Raw genomic sequence first — 19407 nt, 5'->3', positions numbered from 1 at the left:
GAAACAATTTTTAGTGCCATGTCAGCCAACAGTCAGGATTGAGATGACATAGGATAACCTTGTCGTAGTGTTCTCTAATCCTTGTCTATGCCGTGGGTCTTACCCATTCCATGAATAGTGATTGTGAAGGCTGTGTTCTGCCATGCTCTTTCTGTGCTTAAGCCCTTTTCTCACCCCCCACTCCCCACCCACTTTGCGCAAAATAAGACTCCTTAAAAACGCCTTTGGAATTCTTGTCTGTGAGCAGCTAGCTTTTAACTTAGATGTGTTTTAAGCTGTTGTGGAACTTGGTTCATAATGAAATCTGTTCTGGTTGTGGTGAACATTGACATTTTGAAATGAAGCACTTCAGTATTTCCCCTCTGGGGGGGTTCACATATTACTATTCTAGATGGCAAAACTAATGAATTACTTTCTTTAATCAGTGCAGATTTGTCATTGTCAGAGATTTCTGTATATCTTCCCAAAACCTGCTTTGCAGAAGAAAGAAAACTGTTTACTAATCAGGAGTAGGTAAATTAATCATTGGAGGAAAGGCCAAGGGGAAATAAATCTTGCCACTGAGTTGGCAAGTTATAAGTGCTTGCTGCTGTCTGAGTTGGGGAGTAGCTATTATACAAGAATATTTTAAAAGGCACCAGGAGGAAAAACCCTTCAGTGCTAGGAATGAGTCAAGCAGTCACATCCACATAGTCTCAGCAGACACTTGATCCATTTCCATTTAATTATAGAGGAATTGTTTTAGTGCCTTTGTATTTACAGTACCAAAGCAGAGGGAGAAGTATATGTGCATCAGCTTGGTCTCCATGGGTGTGATAGAAAAGCAATTTTTAGTGTGGCAGCTGTTCAGACAAATCTACCCACATCTTTCGGTATATTTTATTTCTTTTAATCTCTCTGTACAAATGAAAGAACTGATTGCGTGGAAGCCTCTGTAGCAATTGTAAATTGATATGCAGTGCTGGGATATTATTCCTGTCTCCAGTTCAGGATGGCTGTTTTGCAGTCCACTGTTAATATTTGATAGATGCCTGCAATTTATTTAGGTGTAACATTTCCATGTTAGAGACCTAGGGAGTTCTGACTTTTTAAACCATATTGTTCAAGATTTAGTCTGTGTCATCTTTCAATGAGGGTTTGATTTATGGTAGAGTCCCTCATCAAGCCAAACTGGCTATATTTCTAGCCAAACCTTTCAAATCACAGCTGGGGTAGTGTGAATGAGGTCTGTGACTCAGAACTGAGCTGAGGATTGAAGCTGTGGCCAGTCTAAAGGATCTGTGAAAGCACAGCAGAATTAGGATGTGCTTTTTTAAACTGAGAATGACCAGTGAACTCTATCAGTGAGCAAGAAGAGGAAAGCTGTTGTGCTGCTGTTCCTTCACAGTAAATGAGACTAAAGGGGCACCTTTAGATAATTGGCTTTATGCAGGTCCAATTTTCATTCCATATTTTTTATTTAACCTGTTGGGAGAAGGTTGTGATGAGTAGTAGAGAGGTGGATGAGGAGAAAAGCTAGAAGGATTGGATAAAGCTAATTGTCTTGGGAAGAGACTAGAGAAAATGGTATACGTTAATTTTAAATGTAGAAAATTGGGGGAGAGGCAGAAAAGGAAGTTGAGGTATTTAACAAGTTAACATTGGAGGTAGGTTTTCTCTCCTGATTTTATTAAATTCAGTTAATACAGCTAAATTTAAGGCGGTAGATAAATCTGTGCATGTGATACATACTTGGATAACCGCTATTTGTGATGAAGCCGAGCGAGCCAGAATAGTTTAGAATTGTGGTGGGGAGTCAGGTGATGTCTAAAGCTGTGCGAAGTACAGGGTTTTCTAATACCTTTGGAGGAAACCGCTTTCCAAACTGCCCTGGAAACAAAGGCTGCTGTCATTGGGAAATCTTCTGCCAAAGGCTGAGAAAAAAACATGAGCTCTCCATTATACAAAGGGGCTTCACTTTTTCATGGCAAAATTTTACTGTGCTGCTATTGCCAGGCAACCACAAGAGCAGTCGGGGCAAGAAGGGAAGGGATAACTAGAGCTGCATCGGGCTCCATGTAAGGTGTTGGATATGGATGGCAGGAGCTGATGAGGTGTTTGAGTTTGCAGGGGTTTGCAAACAAGAAGTGGGAGACACTTGGTGACTACGTGAGCAAATCTATTGGTGAGAATCTAGGCTTTGTAGTTGGCCTCTTTAATGAAAAGCCAAGCTGCTGTGTGCCAGTTGGCTGCGATATGCTATATTATAAAAACAAGCAGGAGCATATTGATGCCGAGGGTGAGGTTCAGAGGATGAAATCTTAAATATGTAGTAAAAAAATCCTGTGCCTAAATGTGTTTTACAACCTTGTTGGACAGTGGTTTTATTACCTAATATCATTAGCTTGATCAAACAGGGTTACATCTGCAGAGCAGTAGAAGAACATTTTTATTTGCTACATTGATGTCACTAACAAAGGAGCTGTCCGGGAATCAAATTAAGTGTAAAATACATTTTTTTTAAAGGGTGTGTGTGGAAATTCCACCTAGCAAATCTCCAGTGGATCTTATCGTTTGTCATAGAATACTTTTGTATCTGAAAATATTCATCTGCCTCCCTTCCAGCCTTGCTTCTCTATGCTAATGAAGCTCTGTGAAATCACTGACCCATAAAATCTAGCACAGACGACCAGGGAATGCACAGCTCTGTATATAGTGTATTAAAGTGATTTGCTTTGCAAGGAGTAAATTGCCAGGTATTTTTGGTTGCCTTAGTTTCCACTTACTGCAGATTGGAGAACGTTGAAAGGCATGTAGTTGCCTTGTGTGGATCTCAAATGTACTTGCAAAGCTGTAGGATCAGGTTTGACAATAATGAGCGTGGAGCAAATGAAACTCCAAACCAAATAAGACAGTTCTGTCTATCTTGGATATTTTCTAAGGTGTTTTATCAGAAAGTACAGGGCATGATTTAAAAAAAAAAAAAGTGTGGTGAGGGAATGAAGAGTAGCCCTGCTATACAGTGACAAAAATGAAAATAGTGCTCAGTCAGAAATGCTGGTTAGCATAACATAATAGCTGCTTTTGTTCTCTGGCTGTTCTTATACATGGTCTCTGAGTCTAGTGGTACTGTGTGTTGTTGAACTGATTTGTTTTCAGAGTCTGAAAGCAGAATAGTGCCTGTCTTTCATACAGTGCCTTTGCATGGTATCAGAAGGGCTGGGGACTTGCAGTTCATTTTGAGAAACAAAGTACCTGCCAAGAGGGTGGGTGGCAAGGCTTTGTCAGGATTGCAAGTCCCTGTGAACCCTGATTTTTATTAACAGCAATATGCATGTACTTTATCATAGTGTAGGCAGTCAGGCCTCTGTGAAGGACATGAAAATGTGGGTAAACACCTGGTTTCAGGTGAATCCAGGAAACATTTAAATATTGTCTCAATATTTGGTCCTCAACTGGTATAAACCTGCTGCTAATGAAGACAGCGTGTTGTCTTGGAATCCTGATGAACTCGTCGCTTACCCTGAACATGCAGGTAACAATCGTCAAAAATACCTTTCAACTTTAGCTCTCGAGTAATCTGGCTGTTCTTGTGACAGTGACTGAACATTGCGACCTATCTGCCATCTCCAGTTGCATGGTTGTAATAGCTTCTATCTGGGATTAGGCAAGAAGTTCATGGAAACTCCTTCTTGATGTAAAATGAGCCAGGAAACCCACGTGTGGCCTGTGCTGGCTCCTTGCTTGGTTTCAGATTCAGATGCTGATAAAGCCCCTAGTAGACAGGCCCTTGGTTATTGCTGCTGTTTGTGACCTGCCACAGGAGATGGTCTTATCTAGCACAGTATGGCAAAAGGTTTGTGCGTGGAAGTGGGGGAGCCCTTTCAGCAGCAGCAGTAGGACTCTGGAGTGGGGATCAGGAAGAGTTCAGCGCTTGTTGTCATAAGGTTGTATTTCAAGCCTCTTTGCCAAGTGTTCACTAGATAACCATAACTAGGGACCTACTGAAATTGTGGTTGAAGTGCGTTGCGTGGTGGCTCCTTTAATTTTGCTCATTTTGCTGTGCAAAACAGTAGTGCCACCAGGGTGCTGGGAGGCAAACATGCGGTATATTTAAAACCACAGCTTTTGTCTGCTGGCTGATTGACAGCAAGCAGGGGGGCTGCTAGGGCCCCTCCGCCAATTGGGTGGGGGGAGGAAAGGGGGTTTCCTGGGTGAAACAAACAAAATTAAAGGAGCTGCTGTGCAGTGCACTTCTGCCGCAGTTTCAGTAGGTCCCTAACCATAACAAGCACATACAATAGCAGAGCTTGCAAAGGAAGAATAGAGCTGACTCACGTTTGAGTTTATATATCTGTTAACACTTGTACATGTAAAGCACTGAAATTCTGCTGTGATAAGTGCTTTTATGCATGCCTGGGTTCAGCACTTCATATCCACGCATCCCATCTTGCATGTTTTTAAAACATAACTTTTTAAACCAACTTGTTTTAGTTTAAAAAAAAAAAAAGAGCAGCTGTAATAAAAACTCAATGGGTGACTGTACACGAGCGCAATGCTGTGATTACAGTGTCAGAGCAGACTCTATTAATTGAGTCTACTTGTATGTGGTAATTACCGCACTCCAGCAGCCTCCCGCATCTCATGATCCATGCCCCTGCATTTCAGAATGGCAGGGGAGCTTGAACTAAAGCTTGTTGAACAAGTTTTATTTCAAGCACCCCCATTACCATTTTAAAGCATGGGGATGCTGATGCATGAGATGCTGCAGCACGTTAAGTAGAGTGGCTCTTGGAGCCACTCTAAAGCCTCTCCTTCCCCACCAGCATGTGTAAAAGTACTCAATATGAATAGTGACTGGATCTAGTTCAGATCAGTATATATTGAGCTTGTTTAAAAATATAAGCCCTTTTTAAAGGTTTAAAACGTGCCTGTATTTTATCAAATGTTATTAGCTGGCTTCAAAATCAGCCTTACTAAGTTTTGGAGGTAGGACCAAGGACAGTATCTGCACTGTTCAGGAATCTAGGCTAGAGAGTTCAGTCCATGGTAAATAGTGTTTCATGGTAACATTTCCTTTTGGGTCAAAGCTGTCAAACTCCAAAGATTTTCTAGCACAGAAGTTTAATTTCTACAGCCCTAAGTTGCTCAGGAAGTTTATGGTTTGCAGCTTTCTAAATAGAATTTGGATGGAACAGTATCAGATGAACAGCTTGTTTCAAGGTGACCTTGAACATTGTAATTTTTTTATTCTTACAAGTGAACAACCAGCTAAATGTGGACACCCAAAGCATAGGTGAACAGTGGTGCTCTGGTGTTTTAGTACATTCAGCAAATGCTGATTTTCATTTTTTATTTTTATGTAAACTACATGCAACTTCTGCTTTTTCCTGAGCACATTCTCCCAGCTCCTCTGCAGCTAATGAGGAAGAAAATGCTTGGGGAGTTTTGCAGCTATTTGTGAGTTGATGGGCCAGGTAGTGATGAGGGGATGTGGTTGGTATATTGGGACCTCTGAACTGTGCTGATCAGCTGGCTGCTGGCTGCTGTCCCCTGGAAGGGGACAGTGGTTTGGGTGGGGGGAAGGGTGTACTCTTCTGGCCGCCTCTTTCAACTTGTGTGGGGGTGGAGGGAGAGGGTGATCTTTCTTTTTTTTTTTTTTTAAATGGAGATGATGATAATATTCAGCCACTTTTTTGAGGCATGTGGCAATAAACATCACTACCAAAACAGAAATGTAAAATAGGATTAGGATGTCTCTGTTCCCTCATAGGTGGTATGTAATATATTTCCATATTTACAGATGGAAATAAAAAAGATTAGGTGAGTGGCCTTAAGTTGAACATAAAGCCTATGGTAGAAGTAGAAATAAAATTTGTCTTTTCTAATACCTAAGACTTTCTTTTAGCTGCTGTATTATCTTTTACTCCATTGTAGCACAGCTCTGTCTGCTCATGTGCAAACAGATTAAATGCTCTTTAAACTTCTGCTTTTCCGAAGACCTGAGTCTGCACTTGGCTGCTCAAGTGAAAAGATCGTAAAGAAATCCAGATTCAGTAGAAGTTCATGAAATTATTGTTTTTAAACTCATACCTATATGATAAGTTTGAAGTGTGTCCCTCTCCAGGACTAGAAGACATGAGTCTCTGTCAAAGTAAAAAGAAAAAAATTTCCTATTAATATTTTCTTCACACAACAGATGGGAACAGCCTGTTTGACTCTATGGCAAGTGGAATGCGTCTGATAGTGAGCTGCATCTCCTCCTTCCTTATCTTGTCTTTGTTGCTCTTCATGGTCCACCGGCTGCGTCAGAGACGGAGGGAGCGCATAGAGTCCTTGATTGGAGCTAATTGTAAGTAGTCTGTTGTTGAGATGCACTTGGAGTTAAGTGGCCTGGCTTTAGGGCAGGGGTGGGCAAAATAGGGCTGCTGGAGGGTCTGTGTCATGTCTGTGGTGGGTCCTTCGGTTCCACCTGGCCCAGGCACTGTCCGGCTGTGGCACATCTGCTGCTCCCTGAGCATGCAATGGGGCTGGGGTGCCTTCGCAGCTGGACTGCCTTTTTAGGCAGACCAGGCAGTGGCAGCTTCTTCTGTTTGCTGATGGTGCTGGCCCCAGCCCTGTGGTATCAGTGGGGACCTGCGCTGCACAGCCCCGACTCTGCGCACCCCACATCTGCTCTGGACTCACCTGCTCACATTGAACAGCGGCGGCAGCAGCAGCACTATCCAGGCGGAAACTGTTGCTCAGCGCAGGGGAAAAGCAGCCTCTCCCCCTTGCCACTGCCCAGTGCTCCCTGCTACAGCTGCCCAGAGCCTGCGCTGGGCACCTACCCACGCCCCCACAATATATAAGTGTAAGACCTCATTTTGAGTTATGCAATCACCTCTATATACACGACAAACACACAAATCGGGACAAAAATATTTAAAAATAAAATTAAAATATTGTATTGTGGATGTTTGATTTTTAGTATATAATTTATTTTTGTTCCAGTGCCAAGGTGGGGAAACCCCCTTCCCAAATGCAGTACTTTCGGGGGGAGGGGAGGGGAGGGGAGGGGAGGGATGTCCGGTGGCAAGGTCAGGGGTTAGCGGCAGGACTTCTGGTCCCAAGATGGTGACCAGGGGGAGGGGGAGAGCACCTGTCAAGGGGCAGGGCTACCTTTGTGGCTCTCAACAGCTCACCAAAATTCATTAAGTGGTCCTCCAGCTGAAATAATTGCCCGCCCATGCTTTAGAGGTAAGTCACTGCATGGTCGAAGGACGAATCTTACATCTCAGGAAAACTAGTGGAAATGGAAATCTTCATAGGTACTCCCTTGGTCTTTGGTTATATCTGAATATGACTATTCTGTCTGTGTAGCAGTTGTGAATTTAAAAGACTCTGGTTCTCTCATCTTTTTCAGAGATTTTTGTGCTGCTGTCAGTTGTTACTCATGCCTTACAATTGATAGGTGAACAAGTTGGGAGGTAACTGCACCTGATTTCTGTGAGAGCTTGTGCAGCCAAGACTTAGCTTGTCTTGGCACTGGTCTGATAATATGCTTCTATTATTCACTGTTTGGATAATACAACTGATATTCCAGCTCTTGGTACCAGGCCAAGCAGTGTGCTTGGAAACTTTCTAAGGCAAGTAGATGAGCTTCCTACTTTGGAGACCTTGATTTAGGATCTAGATGACACAAGTGAGGATAAGGATAAAAATACGGGCACAGGGTTGGCTTGGGCATTGCTGTGTAAATACAGTAAGGTGATATGTTCGGGCTGTGTAGGTTCTGTACTAACTTCTTAAGCATTGCAGCACACAAGTTGTTCTAGGGATGTTTTGAAGGTTGAAAGTAGTGACCTGGTGACTTGTGACAAATCCATGTTAAGTTCTAAGGGATTGAAAGAGGAGCTCAACATGATTGCAAACCCAGGGGATGGAAAATGGGATAAAAACAGTTTTGTGTCTTGTCCTTTTGAACAGTGCACCACTTCAATTTGGGCCGCAGGATGCCTGGCTTTGATTATGGTCCAGATGGGTTTGGAACTGGTCTTACTCCACTGCATCTCTCAGATGATGGTGAAGGGGGGGCATTTCATTTTCATGACCCTCCACCACCCTACACAGCTTACAAATATCCAGATCTTCAGCATCCGGATGACCCGCCTCCTCCCTATGAGGCTTCCATCAATCCAGACAGTATCCTTTGTTCTACTCCAGGTATGTGGTTGTGGATTTGCTGGTTTAACTGCTGCGGGGGAATGTTCTCAGCCTGCTTTTAAAGGGGAGAGAATGCCAAACTGGAATTTAGTTTTTTTGCAGTTGTGAGAGAGGAGCAGTGAGAGGTGTCAGAGTCTGATCTGTGTGTAGTAGAGTTTTAATAAAAGCCTTATTACTTGTGGCATTAAGCTTTTTTTGGGGCGGGGGGGGGTCTCTAAGTTAGTATGTGTCCATGTTGCAAACTTCTTGACTGCTTTAAAATGTCTGTGCTAAGCTTTGTATAGGAAACCTCACCTTTGGCAGCTGGAATTGGCTCAGCAAACAGGCCCTAGACAAACAACTTTGAGGGATGTGCATGACTGGCTGCCAGGGGGTGGGGGCATTCTTGGTGCTGGACTGCCCTTTGGATGGTGCATGGTGTTAAGCTCACTCATTCATACAAGCCTTTTATGTGGTGGGAACTCCAGTCCTTGCTTTGCGCATTGTATGCGGTCACCTGTAAGTCGCCACTAACTGTTGCACCATATCCAGAGCTGAGAGAAAACATGCACTTTTTTTATAAATCCACCTGAGTCACTTTAGCCCTTGGCTACTAAGCACATTAGTAGTGGGGGCTGGGATGTGGGTTCCAACATGCACAGTTGACAGCCCAGAGGTTCCAAGTTCAATGCTATAGCAGAAGCACTCACAGCGTGGCCTGTCAGAGTCCAATGAAATCCGCAAATTGCTAAATACCTTGTTATAAGGACACATTAGAAATACTGTTCAGGTAAGAAAAAAACTAAATTTCAGCTACGTTCCATATATTTTAAAAAGGCCCTCATTGTGCAAGCCCACATGAAGTACATGCCCAATTTGTTTGGGCATCCTTGCACTTTTTGACAGAGTGAATTCTAACATAGACTGGAATTGTACTCTGGTGTCTGCACGTGTGTGTGTGTATTTATAGCTGCTCTGGAGGTTGCCATCCATTTTCTTTTCTCTGGCTATTTGGGAATTCTGCAAATCGACAACCAAAATTTAGCCAAACAGCAAGCTAAAATTCAGCAATCGTATCTCTACTCTGAATTTGGAGCTACTATGACCCAACACCAATCTGCATGCTCTTTTATTGCTTACAGTGAACTTTGTTTGGGTCGGTCTGATATATCCGTGTAATGTGTTGCTTGTTTAATGTTTTGGAAGTTAATGGTGAAAAGTGCCTCTTAAAAAGTAGAACACCCCAGAAGTTGGGAAAGGGCCCTTTCCCCTGAAATCCAGCTTTATTTAACATATCTGTCAATAGTTCTGAGACTTTACTTTGATTTGGATCAGGCTCCATTCATATATTAAGTTGTAAACTGTAATTGTACATCTCCAGTTTTAAACTAAGCAGTGTGTTTCTCACAAGCGGAGAGAGGGGAGTGGCACTTAGATGCTTACAAGGCTGTTGCAGAGAAGCTAAGCTAGCCGGGAAATAAATTTGGGTGCAGTCTGGTATGCATTCTTCTGATTCTTCTTGCCTTTCCTCTTTGCAGACGGAGTTCTCCCTCAGACCGTGCAGAGCAGTCAGCCGTCACTAGGAAACAGTGATGTCTGTCCACAGCTCACAGAGGAATCTCTTCCTCCTTCAGTCGGTCCTTCTCCAGTAGAGCTGGAAGACTCAGCTGATAGCAGCACCTTCCTCGTCCCTCCTGACACACCTTTAAGTGAAAATACACCGGCAGAAACTCTTACGGGCAGCCGCCACAGTCACTGTTCTCTCAATACCATTGTATAAAAGAATAGCAAGCTTACTGCCGGTCAGAAATATTTTAGCAACTGTTTGCACACAGCTGTACAGACAAACACTAATCCAGGGGTTGAACTTCAGAAGGAAGCTCCACTTCGTTTCTGAGCACTCTGCTTTTATGTTCTAGTTTAGAATCGTACCTCTTTTATTTTTTTTGTCTGTTCTTATTCATTCACTAATTGGTCTGTCCTGTAAATATGGATTGTAGAAGCTGCACCTTTTTCCACAGGCTATGGAAAGGAAAGTGCAGAGAATTAGTCTTTGACTTCTGAAGAGAGGAAAATCATGGGTAGCTTTGGTTTGGTTTTTTTGGGTTTTTTTGTCTGTCTTAATCGCAGAGAAGAAGTGAGAATCTGCATCGGAGATAAAGCTGCTTGTTTTTTGGATACCATTGGAACCAGGGAACAGATGATGAAGAAAAAGAAAGGGGGCAGTCGCCACGTTATCTCATGTCTCTCTTGCTCCAGTGCTGCACTTGGAAAAAGCACAGAAGTCTAAACTTTTGGGGAGTTGGGTGGCTGTGTTTTACAGAAGCAGGAACACTGAGGAGCTAAAACACAAGCCAAAGAAGAAGAGGTATATGGTGTAAAGTGTGTGTATGTGTTTGGTCTCTGTCACTGCCCCACTATTTCAAAACATCGGAGGGACTGGAGGATGAGAAGGATCTACATAACATTTAATTTCTTTGCCTTTTCTCATAAATGGGCTCAGAGAAACTGCCTTTTTCAGTTAACACTTTTTATTTAGTTATCTGTAGTTGCAAATGCCTTGTACTGTGGCAGGTAAACTTCTGGCCCATAAACAACTATGGGTCTGTGTAATGCTGGCTTCTCTTCAGAAGAGTCACAGTGCATGCTAGATAGTGTTTTGGTGAAAAGATGAGGAGGATTAACTCCTTGATTAATGCTCCAGTTGATTGTCTTTTTCCACTGTAGTAGACCTTTTAAATCATCCCTTTCCTTTTAAGTTTAGCTTAATTTAAAATAGCAAAATTAACTTGTGCACTACAAAATGTGGTTCATTTCGATCAATAATATGTTTCCAGTTTAGGCAAAGATTTGAAACATACTGGTTTGGATAACATGGATACTAAATACCACTTCATGTTTTCAAAATGAAGTGAGGTTTCAGCGCACATGGGTTTTCCTTCCTCTCCCACTCATGTCACTCTGATTAACCCTGACTTACTGTAGCAGTTGTCTCCAGCTGGAGCAGGTCAGGTTAGTTAGAAGGGCTTTCAACTGAGAGCCCCTCATGACTGTTCTTCTGTTGCCTTATGACAGGTACAAGCCTAGAGGGACAGGAAGAAGTTGCTGCATGGGAGTGGGGTTTTAATTTTGCTAGTTACAAAGAGAGGATACAGGATTGGCCTAATCTGATCCAAACCCAGTTATGTGCTTACCCAGTACCACTGATTTTTTTTTTCCCTCCTTGTATATGCCGCTACCCTCTATTTTGTGTCTTGCCTTAGGCCACACTGTACCTGGGGATCAGTTTTGATTATTCAACATCTCTGCACAGAAAACTGTGACTTACTTACTGGATCATATCTAGTATGTTTTGATATTCAGTCACTTGGAGACTGTCTTTATTTCCTTGAGGGACAGTGTGAATATGGTTCTCGTGTACTGCTAATGCACAACTGTGCATTAGGATACACTGTTAGAAAAAGTCCCTCCCCTCAGAAAAAGTTGTGTTCACAAAATTGTTACCCTTCGCGGCCTGGCTTAATCCTCTTCGGGTGGTACAAAACGAGAAGAGCAGTTCTCTACCCAGTGGATCTATTGCTAGTTCCTTCTCCTGAAATTTGAGTCCTGTTCCAGTGAAGTGGGTAGATAAGTAGTAGTCAGAGCCATGCATACGTCTTATGACTATATTGAGCATTTCTGAAGTATGAAAATAAAGCGGGTTTTGTGCATTTTTGAGCACATTCATACGTTTTATACATTGTATGTAATGAGTTTTCTTTAGTTTTTATATGTACGAGTGTGTGCGTGTTTCTGGGTGGCGATAATAAATATATACTGTAGATGGTACCCTTTTGTGCTGTATGGGACAAGGTGAAACTAAATACTCTGATATGAGGTTGTCTCTTGAGCTGCAAAGGTAACCCTTCCCTAAAGCTGGCTACACTATGTGATAGGACAGGGCATGATAGTGTACGCGTGGATAGGATGCAGAGTCTTTATTACAACACACTGTTTCTGAAAAGCTTTTGTTAGTAGCACTAACTAGGAGAATGGGAGTTTTTATTTCTTTAAAGCCAGATGGAATATTCTTTCTTTGTAGTTTCGTAGCGCAATAATGAAAGGCCTCTTGGCTTGGCTGTGTTTTCATGGTTGAGGTGAACAGATGCTTTTTACCTCACACATCTCATAAGACTGTGTGAACCTGTTTTTAATACACGGTTTTTACTGCTGGATGTCTGTGGTAAACCGATGTGAAAATAAGTGTTGTTGCAATTCTTAACTTTGTGACGGCTCATGGTTGTAATTAGTCCAAATGCAGACTTCCCTGTAGAAGCCTGAGTGTAATAATTTTCTATAGATTCAAAGCCCTTTCCACCCTAGTGGTGGCATGGAGGCTTCTTTATTTTTAACCATTTTAACCATAAACAAGGGGAAATTCTGCCTTGAGCAGAACAGCTCACCTGGTCCAGATCTTGTTTACCTGTGGATGAGCTTCTAATTTGGCAATAAAATTGTCACTTTTTTTCCCTCGTCACTGTAGCTCTTTCACATGCAGTTCTTCATCTTGGAGTTAGGAGCCTTTGTGGCTGTGGCTGAAAATATTATAATTACCGAGACTTGAGGACCAACTAAGGAAGAACTAATTTTGCAGAAGCAGTTGACTTCTCATTGGCACTTCCTCACTAACAGAAAAACGGCGAGTAGCAGCCTTGTGTTGTGGATGCTTATTCCGTAGACATATTGGTGCTCACTGTAGGAAACCCTTCCTCCTACTGCTGGATGGATTGATTTTATTTCTTTGGAATTAACTTCTATTGTGGACATTTTTCCATCACCCTCTTGGTTATTGTTCTTATTAACTGTTGGTGCATCTTGAATCCTCTCTAAGCATGATGGAGAGGGTTGAAAAGATTCCTGGGACTTCATCATTCCTAACATTGCAAATAAATGAAATGAGCTTGATTTTTTTTTCCTTCATTTTTGGCTGTGAAGTTAATTTTGTAACATTTGAGGTCTCTGTTCCATGTAGGGCAAATGTTGTGGTCTCTCTCCTGATTTTCCCTCTTACAATACAATGAGGTGCCATATTTTTTGCTATTCCTCCAAGAAAAGTTTTAGATATCCACTGGTCTCAATGTTAGCCACAATAAGTGCACATGCAATCTCACAGCAGCTTTGAATTTCCTAGTAGAATAATAGGAAAAGAGGTCTGGAAGGGACCTCAGGGTGGTCATCTAGTTTTGTATAGTCCAGTCCTCTCTTTTCAGTGCAGGATTATATTTTTTTTGTCATTGGAACAAATTTGTCTAATGTGCACGTAGTCTCCAATGATGGAGATATTACAGTCCCTTTTAGATAATCTGTTCTGGTACTTATCTACCCTCAAAATTAGAAACTTCTTCCTAATATTCAACCTAAGTTTTTCTCTTGTGACTTGAAACGATTACTACTTGCCCTGTCCCCTTTGCACACAGATTAGTTGATCATCATCGTCTGTGTAACGGCAGCCTTTTTTTCTGTTTGAAGACCTGTTATCAAATTCCCTCTTGCTCCTTTCTCTAAGGCTAAGGACAGACGGCCAAAAAGCCGGAGCCTGAATAGATTCATCTTCTTAGGTTTGTCTAAGATGCATAGATTGAACCGATAAGTGAACAGACATTCACTTTTGATTCTGGAAGTGCAGCCACATGCCTGCAGTGGCCCAGGCCAGAAGCCAGGTGGTGCTAGAGCATGCCTTCCTACTCAGCTGGAGAAGACAAGTTTGGGTCAAAGCTAGCCTGCCTATCCTGGGGGGGACACGGGTGGCTGGGGAGGTGCAAAGTATTCTGGGATGCTGGGGGGTTGAGTTGAATCTGGAGGGGATCTGGGACAGAAGTACAAGAAACTGATTTAACCTAAATCAGTTGAGTCTGATACTACATCCAGCCAGGTTTATCTTCAGCCAGTTTCGAACATTTTGAAAGCAGTTTCTGTGCACCGAATTTTTGTTGTGTTACAGATTTGAACTGGTTTTTGATCACTTATACAAGGATTTGTGTGATTTCTGTTCCTAGCCCAAGAGAAGAGGTGGTTGTAGTTTGATTTTTTCCAGTGGGTTCTAATTCTAGCCCAGATGATCAAAATTCAGATGTGGCTGGAATTGTTGCTTGTTTAGCTCATCTACCCTTGAACTCAGTTGTCCCTTATTGTCCTTCTGTGAGAGGACACAGAATACCAGAATAGAAGAGCAAAACCAATTGTGCGGTATTTGCTCAGGCAGCATTCCCATTGATGCTAGGAGGAGTTTTGCCAGCCTAAGGAATGCAGTATTAGGCGCTCCAGGTTTCCCAGTCTTTACTTGGAAGAAATGAGTTCCATGACCTCTCTTCCTCTTCACTGGAAGTTAAGGTGCGTTAAGCTTTTCTTTAACTAAATTTCTGGGGATTACAAAGCTGTAAATTTCTTATCTTTTAGTTGTGCATTTCCAGTGGCAAAGAGCTTAAGTTTTGATGTTAACTACATACAAAACACAGCTTATTTCATTATTTATTTTGTTCCCCCTACTAGAACTTTTTTTTAACCCACTTGTTAAGTGAATGTTGGGAAACTTACCCAGTACTTCTGGGGAATTTGCCTTTCAGCCCCCACCCTGTATTGGTTGATGGCTAGTCCTCTAAATCCTTTACGCTTCACAGAGACAGTGAAAGTGAATTGGTATCAGCCCCTACATTTTACTTCCATCACTGATCCCATTTCAGTTAAGACAACCGTAGTTTAATTGAGAAAAATGAATTAAAACAAAGATCCCTTTCCTTACCAATATTTTGAATTAGCTGGCTGCTGAGGTACAATTTTAATGGATTTTTAATTTTCTGGCATTGTGCACCTTGGAAAGCAGAGTAGGCTGGAGGTGAAGTCAGAAGAGTTTTTGTGCTGGCAGCCTTTTCATCAGTATGCTGGACTGATCCGAATGTCAGACATTTGTATGCCTGAAAGCCTGAGAGAGAAAGAGGCACTGCTTTTTACCTTCTCTGGAAAAATACTTTTAGCCAAGGCTGCATTTGCAGACTTCTCTTGTGTAGTTGATTTGTGACTGAATTTAACTGTGACGGTGTATAAAAGATTTTGATATTCCATGAAATACCATGTAGAAATGAAATTTGATACTGTAATAATTCAGTCCCTGTGACATTTTTGTTTTTTATGGTTTAATTTCTTTTTCTTTCTTTTTGAGGGGTTGGCACTAATCTTTTTTTCTTTTTTTTTCCCCTCAAGATGCTGTGAGAAACATTTCATCCAAATGCCAAATAAATTGTGTTCTGTTAAGACAAAGTTTCTGTTAATGCTGTGGTGGTTTTTAAAGTCTCTTGAAAAGGTGGTGGTGGTTGTTTGTTTAATGACTTGGGGTGGGTTCTTCCAAACCATTGAGGATCATCTAGTCGAATGACTGTATTAAACCCTGACTTTGCAAAATGCGTCATACCTATACTTGTGTGCACAGTGTGTGGCCCCTTGGACTCTCACGTGGATGAGGATTGATGCATTGCTTAGTGTCACTAAAATTTTCTGTTTGATACGGCATCTTCAGAGAGATGGCTTGTTTTCTCCACCCAAATTAACCCTAACTGAGGTAAAACATGGCTCCTCTTAGCCAAGCTGGCTTGAGAAAACTGTTTGTTACAGTTGGCTGGTTAGTCTTCGCTCTGTTGCTTGCTTAACAGAAGTATCTTCTCCCTGTGCTTTTGTTTTGGCTCTAATAATTTGGTTTATTACTGTGAAAGCCTTTGTCATAGACTAAGTCCCATAGACTGATCTGACCGATACAGGGTCTGTACCCAAGAGGTACATTCATGGATTCAGATACAACAGTGTTGTGTTTGTCTAAAGCAAGAACCAAGAAGATAGGACCAATTCATGATCCAAGCTGGTTCAACTCAGACCAGTGTCATCCATGGCATAACCCCACAGAAGTGGGTATGGTACATAAAGGACATGTTTGGTCCATGCTTTCTTAAGGTTGGGTTGATTTTCTGCAGGAACTACAAAGAATTTTTTGGGATAAAGGATGTTCATCCCTGGCTCGTATCCCATGAAATGGTGAGTATTTAAATGATGCCACTTTTGGTGATGTCTCTTTGCTTTTATGGGCTTCTGATACCAGGCTTCTGTGATCACGTAGGTTGTAATTCACTGCCCCCAAAACTTAAGCACAAACTTAGACTGCTTGGCAGTGCCCACTACTCTTCCAAGCCACTGAATGTGAGTGCCCTTCTATCCTTATCCATCATAAGTACACAGTTGAGTTAGTGTGGCTCTGAGATGCAAGCTGTCTGGTAGTCTGGCTCACTTACTCTCCCAAACAATAACTTATTATTTTGAGTACCCACCTCCAAATCCCTAGCTGTGTCCCATACCCTTTTGGGAGCTAAAAGCCCCTACTTGCCCTCTTACTTGGCTGCTTCCTCTGTTCTAACCTCTGGTAGCTTCTTGCGGCTGGTTGGCCAGTCAGTCATGTTCTGGAGCTCCCTGGGAAGGGATGGGCTTCAGTGTCCTACATGTACAGCCAGGCCCCAGCTGCCTTCTCTGTCACTTAATGCATTATTGCATCTGCAGCCCCAGTATTTCAGACAGAGGTAACTGAACTAGTTTAATTAGGGGTGGGAGTGGGGAATGTGCTGTTCTCTTTTGACTGTTCTATCTCCACTTCTATATTGGTGCAAGTGAGCTAAGTGCCTGTCGTGGTAAACCTAAATGAAACAGGCTTAAGTTACAGGGGTTTAGTTTCACTTAAACCACTAGAGACATGGAAGGGTGTGGTGGTTATGTTGGGGCAGCTTATCCTGGCATAATTGCTCAAGTTTGGATATATGAGGCCCAAGGTGTGCATGTAGTTACCCAGTGGCGTGAAAAAAGGATGAATGCAGAAATGCTACTGCCCTGATCCATTCATAGCATCTGGTGAAGCAAGCTGTTGCCTATGAAAGGCCATTCCTCTCTGAGTTGGTCTGTAAGGTGCCGCGCTGCCTGAGGAAGAACAGTAAGCTGCTCTCTTGTCATTGCTTGTCTGATTTATAAAAGGCAGTGTACCTACTTTCAATTACTACTGTATTTACATTTGTGTAATGCAGGGTTCAGAAACACATTTGAGCTGGGTAGAAGTGTTTCTAGGGCTGGAAATTTGTCTTCTGGATTTCAAGCTGTTGTCATGGAAGGGATCCTCTGCTAATGTAAAGTATCACAGCTCTATTGACTAAGTGCTGATTGACACCAGCTGCTGAGCTGAATTTATGTTGTGCCAATTCACTGACCTGCTTGAATATAGCCACTGGATGAAACTGCTGTTTCAGCCCTCAGAATCCATGGTCTGTTATTTCCTGCATTTGTGTGAGTGAGCATATGGGGGCGGGGGGTGTCAACTCTTGGATTTCCACCACCTCCAGGGGAACGTTTGCTGTCTAACAGTCTTGCTTCTCTCTCCCGTCACAGCAGCTCTTAGCACCATGGAGAGCTGCTGCCGTAGTGTGGTCTGCCTCCAGAGGGCAGCCACAGCAGCCTATTTTAGGCTGAAGTTTCTGAATCAGAGAGGAGTTGAATCGACCTGTGCCCCGGGACTAATGGAACTACATCTCTGCTTGAAACGGCTGTTACTTCAGACTCATTTTCTTCTAACCTCCAGCAATAAGCTGCAAAAATCAGTCTAAATACAAATGGACATTCTGCAGGTCTTCTGTAATAGCCCAGCTATACAACGTCCTTCCTTCATCGCAGTCACCTGCAAAAAAGAGAACTGTATGGTCTGAGAACTGCTCTATTAAGCAGCAGAGAAGGCATAGGAATTGCCATACCAAATCTGGCCCTCATCACATCACATAGTTCAGGACCCTGTCTCGGAGAGTGGCAGTCCTGGACATTTCAGAGGTGTAAGAAGTCTGTGATAGGCAGGTGTGGGGTAGTTTTTCCCCCTCTAGGTTGTGTTTTTCTCCATAATCAGTGGGCTTGAGCCCAAGGTTTCTGAGAGCTGAGGTGGAAGTGTTGTCAATCTGTTGAGCAGATATTGACTCTTGGGGCGAGATGTTGTCTGATGTCCTCCAGGCATTCCAGTTGGGTGTATCACCCACACCACCATGCTTTTACAGCCACAGGTATGACTGGCTGGCAGTGGTGGTAGTATGGGTTTGTGTGATGTGTTGACAGGAAACCCCAGCCTAACTGGAGGGATCCAGTGTTGTTTAATCTAGAACTGTTGTTTAATCTCTCAGCTGTGACTTGCCCTGAGCAGGAGGGAACGTGCAAGGGCCAAAGCTCTTTCCCTACTTGAAATGCTCCTGGATGTTGGGGGAAAACATCCTTGGGTTGGGGCTATCATGAGACATGAGATCAGCCAGAGGGTGAATGAATGCATGCAGTGCGTTTGTCTGCTGAAATGGGAACAGAAGATTTGAGAAACAAAGCACTGATAATGACCTTCCTGGATGCATGCCTCAGTCACAAGCAGTCTGTGCAGACTCCCCCTTTCTCATGCACAGGCGGGGTGCAGTGTTGATACTGAGTTTATTTGGAAGGATTAAAAGACGTCACTGCTCACAACTGGTAGAGGGAAGCAGAGCAATGAAGGAGCAGGCGGTGAAGTCACCCATGAACTAACATGCATCAGCTCTCAACACTGCCTCTATTGTATATCCTGTTTAGAACATGAGCTTGGCTCAGACTAATGTATTTGTGCTAACAGGCCTTACCTCCCTTCCTCCACCCCTGCAGATGGGTGGGGTGGGGTTGGGGTAGAAGACCTGGATTGTTTCTACCGTCTGAATATGCTACTTCAGTCCTTTTTTGACACTGATAAATCCCTAGTGACAAGGTTGTTTCTTCACCTGTTTTTAATCCTGCTACCTCAGAGTTTAGCCAAAAAAAAAAAAAAAATCAAAAAACCCTCAAGAAAGCAATTGATTTCATTTTATTTTTATTTTGTTCCCAACATGTCTGACTGAATCATACTTTTCTGTAGTGTGTGTCTTTTTTTTAAAGGCCTGAATAATTTCAAGTCCCAGTTTTTCATGGCGATGTGAGCTGTATGGCTTGGTTCTGATTGCTCAGGCCTCAGGGTATTGTTCATGTACTTGGTTTTAGTCAGCTTAACTCCTGTCATGGGGCAGCTGGTGGGGATACCCACAGGGAGGCGAGGTGAGGTTTAACTTTCAGGCATTTACTGCACATACTTGTACCCATGATTGCATGAGCTTTTGGCAGAGGAGATTTCCTTGGAGTGTGGTGCATTGCCCAAAG

General features: G+C 42.7%; 1 protein-coding gene across 1 annotated transcript in view; it reads left to right on the top strand.

Annotated features, from left to right (window-relative positions):
• The window catches only part of DGCR2 (DiGeorge syndrome critical region gene 2), a gene marked incomplete at its 5' end in the record, with an annotated part of 99628 nt that extends 87637 nt beyond the window's left edge, over positions 1 to 11991 (top strand). The window contains 3 exons of the mRNA XM_019506639.1: positions 6179 to 6331; positions 7948 to 8184; positions 9702 to 11991. Of these exons, the coding sequence (XP_019362184.1) occupies positions 6179 to 6331; positions 7948 to 8184; positions 9702 to 9943 (632 nt within the window). The remainder of the gene's footprint in view (positions 1 to 6178; positions 6332 to 7947; positions 8185 to 9701) is intronic.
• Between the last annotated feature and the right edge of the window lie 7416 nt (positions 11992 to 19407).

This window comes from Gavialis gangeticus, unplaced genomic scaffold, assembly GCF_001723915.1.
Source record: "Gavialis gangeticus isolate Ggan-Ray unplaced genomic scaffold, GavGan_comp1, whole genome shotgun sequence".
NCBI lineage: Eukaryota > Metazoa > Chordata > Crocodylia > Gavialidae > Gavialis > Gavialis gangeticus.
This window is presented reverse-complemented; position numbering and strand designations above follow the sequence as displayed.